The sequence below is a fragment of the Enhydra lutris genome, unplaced genomic scaffold (assembly GCF_002288905.1).
Source record: "Enhydra lutris kenyoni isolate GAN:26980312 unplaced genomic scaffold, ASM228890v2 scaffoldscaffold52, whole genome shotgun sequence".
Classification (NCBI taxonomy): domain Eukaryota; kingdom Metazoa; phylum Chordata; class Mammalia; order Carnivora; family Mustelidae; genus Enhydra; species Enhydra lutris.
Window position 1 is genome coordinate 12,756,304 of NW_019154136.1, and position 12,130 is coordinate 12,768,433.

Genomic DNA, 12,130 nt, shown 5'->3' on the forward strand with positions numbered 1-12,130 from the left:
CTGATAATACGTTGTATGAAGTCCATATTTTCACTGGCTCATGTGACCTAGTAAGTAAGGTATGTCATGAATGTGTATTTGGTTGGGCATTCTCACAAATGTAACCATATTAAGTCCTCAGCACGTCCCCATGGAGGTCATCAGTATGTGGGCTCTACGCCCAACTGTCTCTTGAGTTCTTCCCTGCAGCCAGTACCCGTCAAATGGACATGTGGAGTCCACATCTCCTCTTCCCCTGCTATCACTGTGCCCACCTGTCCATCTTCAACACCAAGCAACCTTGACCCCGATTCCTTCTTTCAGCCACGCTCAGCTCTTAAGGGCATCTAGGACCCATCTTGGTGCCCGAGACATTCCTCTCTTCCCCTGCTACACTCAAGAGATGTTGTAGAGGTTCATCCAAACCCTCCACAGTGAGGAGGCAGTGCCATGAACGTGTCTGGACTGAATCCATGTAGAACGCGGGAACGGTCAGAAGTATGGCAGAGAAACACTGGTGTTGGTAGAACGTCACACATTGCTTTGAAACTTGGAGACCAGCTGGTCGTGTGTAGAGGAAATAAATGGTAGTATTAATAGGGTGAGAAGCATAGCCATCAGTCAAACCACAACACCTTCTTTCCAAAATACGTAAAACATTTGCTAAATTATTCATCTGTTGCACAGCAGGGAGAACCTTACCATTGGACCCCTGTGATTCTGCCGAGCGCACTTGGATAATCCAGGCGAATTTCCCCAACTAAAGAGACTTAATTGACTCTCTTCTCCAAAGTCCTTTTGCCAGGGAAGGTACCCTAGTAAGAAATCATGAGAATGACGATAGGGACATAATCTGCGGGGAAGAGGGAGCATAAGTCCACATAGTAAGGCTACACCATACTAGTCCATCTGATTCTGGCTTCCAGGATTCGATTGCTGTCCCTTTGTCTTCTTTCTCTTTGTCTTCATGCGTTTTAATGGTCTCTGTCATATCCATGGGGTTGGTGGACAGGAAGGGGGTGCAGATAGGCACGCTTCTGCCCAGTGCACCTGTTTGGAAATTCTCAGCGAACGGAAAGGTGTAGCATCTACAACGTAGAGGGTCCGACGCCCGTGACCTGTTTACACATAAAGATACGTACACGTAGACCTGTGACATGCTGGTGCCAGACAGAGTTACAACTAACACCAGTTCCACCTACTTAGCCTGGAAACCACACTACGTGTGTGTTATTAGTGCTGGTGGTGCTTGTTGGAAGGTTCAGGATGATTTTAATTTTCCTTTCCTCACGGACCTTTCTTGATATTTTTCAAGGTTTCCCGAAATGGGCGCACCTTTAATTTATTTGCAGAAATCAGTGATTGGGGTTCCCTCCGTCTTGGCGCTGGTAGGAGTGTCCTTGGTTGGGGCATTCCTCACTATTATAAATGTTGAGAATTAGAATATTATGGATTGCCCCATGTAGACACAAGCTGGCAGGACTGTGGGGGATCCGGTCCAAGTGCACATCTTCTTTCCTCAATCCACGTAACACACTCAGCAATTAGGGACTAGAGCTCATCATCCTGGAGCAATTGGTCAGCAGCAGGATGAAACCACCATGGTGTGCTTGTCCAGAATTTGTGAGATTTTATAGGCCTGTCCATGCATGACAGGGGTCATCAGCGGATGCCCCATGGTTCACTCTCTGATGTTCACTTTCAAGATGACCCCAGTGGTCCTACCATGGTCCCTTTTCTTCTCTGCAGATGGTAAACCAAGCATGCCTGGCTTGTCTAACATTTCTCTGGAGACCAGGACACAGTTTGAAGGTGGACCCAGGGTGGCTGGACCCTCTGTACGCCATGTCTGTTTTCCCTCTAGGGAATCCCATCCATACGTTGGCTTCACATCCCCCCAGACTTTGCTCCCCACACACCTTCCTCTGTGCTCAAGACCTACCATGGCTTCTCCCTGCCCCAGACACGTGGAGACACAACTCGTGCACTATGGAAAACCTGAGCCCTAAGGGAAAATCCCTTGATTCTCCTTGAAATTCCCTTGATTTCTCTTGCATTGACTTCCTTTTCCAGCTTCTAGAGGTTGTCAGCCTTCCTTGGCTCCTGGCTGCTTCCCACCCCTACTGGAGTAGCATCAGCAGCTCCCTCTGTCTCTCTGTGAAGTTTGCTTCTGTCCACACATACCTTCTCTGATTCTGAGCCTCCTGTCTCCCTCTTGTGAGGACACGTGGTGACCCTGGACCACTGGGGTCTTCTAGAACAATCCTCAGCACCATGTCCCTAATCCAGTCCCATTGGCAAAGTCCCTTTATCCATCTAAGAACACATATTCACAGGCTCTGCAGATCATGATGTGGACATCTTTGGGGAAGTTACTGTGTCCACCACAGTGGGCATGGGATGTGGACATGTTTGGGGATGCCATCTGCCATACATGGACCAGGATGTGGATGTCTGTGGGGACATGGTTCTGTCTCCCACCCAGGGATCAAGTCATAGATATTGGTGGGGACATTATTCTCTTCACTATGTGGGGACCAGGACCTGGATGTCTGTGGGGACATTATTCTGTCTCGCTTATGGGGACCAGGACATGGACATCTGTGGGGACATTATTCTCTTCACTCTGTGGGTATTAGGACATGGATGGTTTTAGGGACATTCTTCTGTCTCCCACATGGAGACCAGGGTGTGGACATCCCTGGGGACATTCTTCTGTCCCCCATGTGGGGTCCAGGATGTGGATGTCTGTGGGGACATTATTCTGTCCACTCTATGCGTATTAGGACGTAGCTGGTTTTGGGGACATTCTTCTGTCCCCCACATGGAGACCAGGATGTGGATGTCTGTGGGGACATTATTCTGTCTGCCACATGGGGTTCGAGACCTGGACATTATTCTGTTCACTATGTGGAGATCAGGATTTGGACATCCCTGGAGACATTCTTCTGTCTCCCACGTCGACCAGGATGTGGACATCCCTGGGGACATTCTTCTGTCTCTCACATGGGGATTCAGGATGTGGATGTCTTGAGCGGGGGGGGGGAGGGTCATCATTCAGCCCATCACACCCACCTTATGTGAACTCAGTACTTCACAGGCAGTAACAATACAGTCATAAATGAGCTCTCTTGACCTCATGGAAGCCATTCTCTAGCAAAGGAGACAGATACTCAAGTAATTATCGAGTTCTTCAACCCACCCCAGAAAGTACCACTTGCAGTATGACAACAGGGTAGTGTAAATGAAAGAAAAGACGCCATTTCAAACGTGATCTGCCTGGAAAGCCCCAGGCTTCTGAAGTGGCATCCCATGGAACCCAGGATGGGAGGAAGGCCAGAGGGACAGATGGCCCTGGGCCCAGTGGGGTGTCAAGGGCTGTGCAGTCAGGATTGCAAGTGGATTCATCTCCAGTCCAGTGTGCCCAGCTTACCTTGATTTATAGGAAGAGAAGGCATGTCTCGTGTGTCTCTCCCCTTGGTTTGTGCATGAGTATTCCTCCTTGCTGTGTGCAATGGGAATTCTGAGTCAAGATTCTTTTGGAGATATTTGAAGGAGTCAGCAGATGCAAACAGGTGTTCCAACCACAGGTCTTCTCAGAAGAGGACCCCAGCCATGGCATGGTTGGTGTTCAAGGGGGGGTTGCAGAATTTCCCAAAACTATTTACCTGAGACCCTCCTCTGTGATATTACCTCCTCCCACCAAGGCGACTGGTTGAAAGGATGTGGGTTTCTGGGACCACATATATCCCATCTCCTGGAAAACAACCCCACTGCATTCCACAAAGGGACTCCAAAGGTCCAAGAGGAGTTAGAATTTGTGCTTTTCTTTTCTCTCTCTCTCTTTCTCATTTTTTAATTCTTAAAATAAGACTGATTGAGGCACCTAGATGGCTCAGTCAGTCAAGCATCTGCCTTTGGCTCAGGTCAGGATCCCAGGGTCCTGGGATCCAGTCCCATATCGGGCTCCCCCCTCAGTAAGGAGCCTGCTTCTCCCTCTCCCTCTGCTGCTTCCCCTTCTTGTGCTCTGTTGCTCTGTCTCTGTCAGATAAATAAAACCTTTTTTTTTTTTTTTTTTAAAGAAAAGATAAGAGCGATCAAGATGTTGTAAATGTTAAATACTTCAGAAGGGAAATGGTGTTTGCATTTGCTGGTGCGATGAAAATAGAACCAGACTGCCTCTTTCTGGAAGCTTGGGATCCAAGCTGAGGATTTATCCGACACAAGAAGAATCGATAGTGTATCTCTTGCAGAGCCAGCTCAGAATTTATAGTCTATTCACATCAAAGTTTCATTTATCCAGTCTCCCATCCCCACACCTGATCACAGATAGTTTTGAAATAACTGCACGGAATTGATGTTTTATCCTTGTAGGGCTTCTTCCCGTACCTCTAATGGATGCATTTCCCAACATCAGGAATTACTAAAAATAAATATGGCAGTGGTAACCCTTGAGAAGTAAAATAACCCAGAGAAGTAAACGATTCTCGCCAGGTGCATACTAATGGTGTCTGCACCCGTAGAAGACCGCAGAACAGTTGAGCGAGGAGGAACATGGTACCCGTTTCTGGGCGGGCAGATGCCTAAGCAGTTTTCCTATATGTGCACTTGGTGTTCCCTGGGCAAAACAGGCTCTCCCGTCATCTGGTCTCCCTTCCAGGAGCAGGAAGCTGGTGAATCACCAACATGCATGCATGCGTCAATGGATTGTTGGATCCCGATGGATGTAGACCACGTCTCATCAATGCCTTCTGCTTGTTTTCCAACGTGTCTCCCTCTCTGTGTTCTGCTGTGTGATGGGTTTCCCTAGAACAGAAGGCAGTTGGATGTTCTTCTGGTGGTGGGCGTTGAAGTGCTGCTTGACGTGATTTACCATGATCCCAGATCTGCCCGAACAGTAGGCTAAAGGCTGTGGGCATGCATTGCCTCTCCTGCATGGGACACCTTTGTTCCTCTAAATGCCTTTCATGAGGTTCTAGGAAGTTGGGTGAGGAAAAGAGTGGCTTTGCAATTACCCAGATGCCCCAGAAGCATGTCACCCATAGGCTCTTCCAAGAGTTGTGTGTTGAAAAGCACCTGCTCTCAGGTGTCCTTGGTATGTCCTGTACATATGGTGGAACCAAGTGCATGGTACTTTTCCATCAAGATCCGTTACCTGTTTAAGAAACATACTCAGTAAACAGTTGGGTCCTTACCATCATCATGGGGTGTGGGGAGAGAGACCGGTTTGTCTTTTACAACAACATGGGGAAAGTTATTCCAGAATGGAAATGGGAATACGGAGCCTGGACATGGGTTTCACCAATGTGTTCCCCATTGTGTTGACATTGAAGAATTACTTTGGACACACATATCTGTGCCTTCAGTTTAGACATTGTGACTGGCCTACGTGTGACTGTAGGTTCACTATCCCCTAAGCACTCAACCCCTGTACCTGTGCCCTTGTGGGTTCATGGCCAACTAGTGTTGCCTGGAACCCAAGGCATTAATTGACCTATAGCGTCCTTCTCCAAGGCATATGGACAGCCCCTTCCCTTTTCATGTTTTACAGGCAGAATCAGAACGCTCATTGCTCCCTTCCAGAATGTTCTGTTCCCCTCTCCCCATATTTTTGTATCCCTTTTCTGACTACCATGGTCTCCAGCTTCCAGACGTCTTTGGTTTTAGTAAGTGCCACTACTGCGTAAGGCAATGAAATCCAGAGCTTGGGCAAGGACAGTGGCTCTGAAGGCAAGGGTAACGATCATTCCCCAAGTGAAGGTGGCGTTTCTAAAGTGTTTCTCACACTGTAGAGTGAGGCCATCATCTGGCCGTGTGCCACCAGCCAGAGAGTGCCCCCATCTCTGTCTCCTTTCTGCTTTTCCTGTTTTCTGCAAGACACACAACTCGGTCTCCTCCCCCAGGATTAGGACATACCTTTTCTGTTTCATTGTTTTGCTCCATAAAGAACAACACCTTGTTCTACATGCAAGTCTGCTCCCCAGTCAAACACATGGATCCACGAGCAGATACTTTTATTGTTCCTTTTCCCACTTTTCAGCCAGCAAAGGGAGATACGGAAGTCTCAGCAATGCTCACTATCAAGGGGCAACCTTCCAGAACACTCACGTAAGAGGAATATTTGAAAAACACAAATGCAGGTCCATGGATGCAGTTAAAATTTTCTCCTGAGCACATAGGAGACATTCAATAAACATTGTCATATTATCATCTGAGATCAGTGATGGTCGGCACAGGCAGGTGTCTGGGACATTTTGCTTTAGAACAGAGATGGACTAGGAGATTTCTCGATGTGTGACATAATCATGGATTAGATTAGCATTAGGATGGCTCTGGGTACAGGCTCCATGTTGCCGACCCCCACCCCCACTTCGCCTCCATGAGCCCCAGAATGGATTGGACATTTCCCAGAGGTGACCGACCGTATGCATGACAGTGATGTTCTTGCTGCTCTTTAAAAGCACACTTTCTCCAGTGATGCTGTTAACGCCAAGAATGTGCTCCAAAGACTGTTTACGATTGCTGGAGTAACCTTGAACTTGGTCTTGGCCCAGAGCATCATTATTGTCACATTCTTAGAGGCCGGGTCAGTGAATTTGTGCCATGATCTGTCACCAGAACTTGCATCCAACGAAGATCCATGCTGGCGTTTCCCCCCAGCTCAACCGTTGCCCCACATTAGCTTGTCGTGTACGTTATTGTAGATAATCTGTAATAGAAATGCAATGAGCTGGATATTGTAAGCCTTCAGGAGATGTGGCTGGGGTTGTCCTTCAGCTCCTGTTCCCGCCTACTGGACCATGTGCACCCTGGAGAAAACTAATGAGTCCAACACTTCAGCCCCAAGGTCCGTGCGCCTGCCCTGAGGATCGGCTGAGCAGAGTCCCCTCGCCATTTTCTCTGCTACCAACTTCCAGGCACCCAGAGGCCATCACAAGGAAGGGAGTAACTCACAACAGTTACTGTGAGGAACTAGGAACTCGGAACTAGGAACTCGCTGCAGAGTAACACCCCAAAATTCAGAATAATCCCTGTGGAGCCCCACATCCCCTAATCCATTATGTGGGGTCTTTTCCAATGCATCTGGCTACTTAGAAGGCTGAGTTTAGTGACAGTCATTCGTCCCATGAGATGGGGCTCTCTAATGTGGAAATTGATAATTTATGCACGCAGAGATAGTCCAAGAATTGATCATTTAGGCACATAGCGATATTCCAGGAATGGGTAATGGGGATGTACTACTATTCCAGGAACTAATGATTTATGCATGCCATGATGTTCCAAGAATGGATCATTTAGGCATGCACCAATATTCCAAGAGTTGATAAAAATGGGGATGCACTGGTATCTAAGGAATTAATAATTTAAGCATGCACTGGTATTCTAGGAATTGATAATTTACACGTGCAGTGATATTCCAAGAATCGATCATTTATGCATGCCGTGATATTCTAGTGGCTACTGCTGTGTTCCAAACCACCTCCAGTCCTGGTGGCTCAAAGATCAACATTTCTATTGCTTGCAGTTTGGGGACACACAGGAATTTGGGCGGGTCTAGCTCTGGGTGTCCTGTGCAGTTGGAGCTCGGGCTTCTGTTCACCTGATGGCTCATGTGGGGCTGGATGTCCAGATGGCTTGCTTTACTGCTGGAAAGTGGGTGCTGCCCAGCACGCAGGCTCAGCTGCATGGCTGGCCAGATGACTTCCATGAGTCCTCTCCAATATGACGGTCTCACGGGCACCAGCCAGTCTTCTTAAGTGAAGCTGGTTCTCTCCAGCATTCCCAGCAATGAGGTGGGAGCCGCTCCGTCTTTCCTCACCCAGCCTTGTCACAGCTGCTACATTGTACTCATTACAGAAAGCTAATGAGGTGGTCAAGATCCAAGGGATGGAACAGAGTCCCTCTCCCAAGGAAGCAAGTATCAAAAACACGTGGAGACTGGTTTACAGGTGCGTCGAGCTCAGGTTCCCTCTCAGCCAGCCTCGTAGAAGCCAAGTGGTCATGAGGAGCCATGTTCCTCCAACTAGGAATCTTATCATCCTCTAGCTCTGCTTTTCTGGCTTCCTCACAATGAATAAAATAGTCAAGAAAATGGCATCACCAGGGAGATGTTTCCCTGTCCTCGAAATGCCAGACTTCCCATCCACTTAAACCCATGGATGCCAGGTGCCCTTTGGGAATGTTTTGTTAGCTGAGTTCAGTGACTGTGGATATTCTTAAAACCACCTTTTATTGGATGTGTGAGACCCACGTGGCTTTGTTTCCTGATGTATGTTGGTCTTCTCCCTATAGGTCTACACAAGGGATGTTTTATAGTAAGTAGTAAGCTCAGGGGATCTATTTTCAATCTGTTGGACGTGTTTTCATAGGGCTGGGCATTCAGGGACGTTGAAAAAAAATCACTTAGCATAGGAGGTGTGTGTGTGATAGAGGTCATGGGCTCTCTTTTTTTTTTTTTTTTTTTCATGTTCCAAGACTCATTGTTTATGCGCCACAGTCATGGGCTCTCATTTCTACCTCTTTTTTTGTTTTCATTTTATTTTATTTTTTCAACGTTCCAAGATTCACTGTTTATGCACCACACCCAGTGCTCCATGCAATACGTGCCCTCCTTAATACCCACCACCAGGCTCACCCAACCTCTCACCCCTCTCCCCTCCAAAACCCTCACTTTATTTCTCAGAGTCCACAGTCTGTCATGGTTCATCTCCCCCTCTGATTTCCCTCAACTCACTTCTCTTCTCCATCTCCCCACGTCCTCTGTGTTATTCCTTCTGCTCCACAAGTAAGTGAAACCATATGATAATTGACTCTCTCTGCTTGACTTAATTCACTCAGCATAATCTCCTCCAGTCCCATCCATGTTGATGCAAAAGTTGGGTATTCATCCTTTCTGATGGAGGCATAATACTCCATAGTGTGTATGGACCACATCTTCTTTATCGTTTCATTTCTACCTCTTTAATGTGACTTACCACCTTCCTGCACCCAAAACACTATGCCATGCTGGGAACCCCACAGCCTGGACTGTACATTTCCTTTGCCTTGAGCACCCCACAAGTGATAAGCTTGCATGGGGGCAGGATGTGTGGGGCTGTGAATGCACAAAATGCATCCTGCGTGGGCATGGGTGTGATGGGGCATGCATTGTGGCCTGTATGTGCAGGGAGGGATCCTGCAATCCAACGGGAAAACTGTCTGCATGTAGAGAAAAGCACAAAGAATTACACATAGAAATGCCTACGCACACACATGTACATTTGCAAATATATACCTGTATGTCCCCGTAAAAGACACATCAATACAAACAGATACAGAGATGCAAATACATCTACCCAGAGAGAGGCATACACCTCAGATGCAAGCATGTACAAATACACACAAATAAGTAGACATGCCTGTGTGCATGCACATCATACACAAATACAGATTCATTTGCAAATTCAAAATACACATGGACCCAGAAACTTGTGGGAGTCCGGCACAAATGGCCTTTGGTGTGTGCGCATTATCCATAAATACATACGCGAGCACATAAGATAGGAACACTGAGGCATATTCAAATACCTTTGCTCATTGCACTGCTGGGTGTTTACCCTAAAGATACAAACGTAGTGATCCGAAGGGGCACGTGCACCCGAATATTTGTAGCAGCAATGTCCACAGTAGCCAAACTATGGAAGGAACCTAGATGTCCATCAACAGACGAATGGATAAAGAAGATGTGGTATATATACACAATGGAATACTATGCAGCCATCACAAGAAATGAAATCTTGCCATTTGCAATGACGTGGATGGAACTAGAGGGTATCATGCTGAGCGAAATAAATCAGACGAGATCGGGTGCATTCAGGGTGGTATGGCCGTAGACACCTGAGCGAAATAAATGAATCAGAGAAAGACAATTATCATACGATCTCCCTGATATGAGGAATTTGAGAGGTGGGGTGGGGGGGCATGGGGGTTAGGGAAGGGAAAAAATGAAACAAGATGGGATCGGGAGGGAGACAAACCATGAGAAACTCTTTATCTCAGGAAACAAACTGAGCGTTGCCGGGGGGAGGGGGGTAGGGAGAGGGTGGTTGGGTTACGAACATTGGGGAGGGTATGTGCTATGGTGAGTGCTGTGAAGTGTGTAAGCCTGACGATTCACACACCTGTCCCCCTGGGGCAAATAATACATTATATGTTAAAAAAAAATACCTTTGCTCACACACTTACAAATAGAAGCCCTTTTTCACCCGCCAACGCCTCGCACGGATATTTTTGCATAAATACATCTAGCACGGGCATGCAAATATGCCTGGAAACATACAACACATATGTTCCTATGTGTTTGTGGTTACGTGGGCACATGTGTGCAAATGCACAGGAGCACTTCCAACATATGCAAATGTATCTATGACAGGTGTGCAAATGCACACCTACACCCGTACACAACACGGGTACGTAGGCAAACAAGGATGTCCGTGGACTTCCAACAGATGCCCAGGGAGTCATGCTGGGCTTCTGCAGGACACGGACCGATATGGGCCAGGCATGTTTCCTGTTTACATCCAGGAGCCAGCATCCATGGAAAGGATGTGGGGAGGGGGCATTAGCTGAGTTTTGTCCTGGCGGGGGTGGAGTTGTTCTGAGCTTGGGGGAGAGTGGCAGAAGCAGGCACAGAGCCTATGAATGTGTTGGTGGATTTGTATGGATGTGTTTGTGGAACAACAGGGCTGGAGTGGGGTCTGGGGCAGGGACGGCCGGGGTGCATACCTGGGTCAGCATTTTGGGCAAAGCACCCTGAAGAGTGACCCCATTTCTGGGATGCCCTGTGAATGTGAGGACATGACAACATGAGTTTGGGGAGCTCGGCTCTGGGCCTCATCCACCCCACCCTGCAGATGCAGGACATCAGCGTCCCAACGTGTCCAGGATGCTCCTCCTACAAGGGAGCCTTTGTCTATGCAGACAGCTGTTCTGTCCAAAAGAATTAACCTCCCGGGGCCACAGGGAGGCACTTTTTGGTGATTCAGGACATTCTCACGTTCTGCCAGATGCTGGTGTCTTAGCAGCATTGCAGGTGCGTCTTGACGTCTTGGCTCCTCTCCCAGTGCATACGAAGCAGCAAGAACCTCAGGTCCAGGATGGCGACATGGCAGCGAGGACCAGAGCCCATCCTCCTGGCTGGCACCCGGCCCCATCTGTGGGACGGTTGTGGAACGGCTCCCCCATCTCATGTCCTAACTCTCCCTGAAATCCCCTTTATTCCAGCCGGGGTGATGATGGTCCCTCAGCGGAGAACCAGGGATGGATTTGAGGAGCACTTTGGGGTGAACTACCTGGGCCACTTCCTGCTCACCAACCTCCTCCTGGACACCATGAAGGAGTCCGGATCTCCAGGCTGCTGCGCGAGGGTGCTGACCGTCTCGTCGGCCACGCATTACATCGCGGAGCTGGACATGGAGGACCTTCAGGGCAGGTGGGTGCTTGTGGGCGGCTGTCCAGGGGCTCAGGGGTACCCGTCAACAGTACAAAACCACCAACCACCAAAGTAGACTCAGGTCTGTTATCAGAATCATTGAAAAACCCCATGCCAACATTTTGTAGGGTTCTTCATGACTGCGTCCCCAAACACGTTTCATTTTTGGCATTTTTCTATTGAGGTATAATTGCTATAGCGCCATAATCAAGTTTGTATCTCAATAGTATAGTTGTTATGTAACATTATATATGTGATAACATTATGAAGTTGATTATAATTGCTACATAATATAACATATGTTATATTATGGAACTATAATTGTTACATAACATGTATGTATAACATTATAGTGTTGTACTTATTGTTCCATAATGTAAGTTATAACATAATGTAATTATTGTTATATAATATACATACGTTATAGTATACACCATAATGTTATGTAACGTATATAACATTATAGTGTAATTATTATGCGTTATATAATGTGATTGTAATTATTATATAACAGGTTACAACATTATGTTATATTTGCTATGTAACATTATACATGTTACAGCATTTCTTTGTTATAATTGTTACACAATGTAACATTGTGTATGTTGCAATGTTATAATTGCTATATAATGTGACATTATATATGTTAGAATGCCATAATGTTAACAGTTGTTATACAGT

General features: G+C 47.1%; 1 protein-coding gene across 1 annotated transcript in view; it reads left to right on the forward strand.

Moving 5' to 3' along the window:
* LOC111157095 (dehydrogenase/reductase X-linked) overlaps positions 1 to 12,130 on the forward strand; it is a 149,699-nt gene that overhangs the window by 110,019 nt on the left and 27,550 nt on the right. Inside the window, exon 5 of the mRNA XM_022518331.1 lies at positions 11,242 to 11,449. Within this exon, the coding sequence (XP_022374039.1) occupies positions 11,242 to 11,449 (208 nt within the window). The remainder of the gene's footprint in view (positions 1 to 11,241; positions 11,450 to 12,130) is intronic.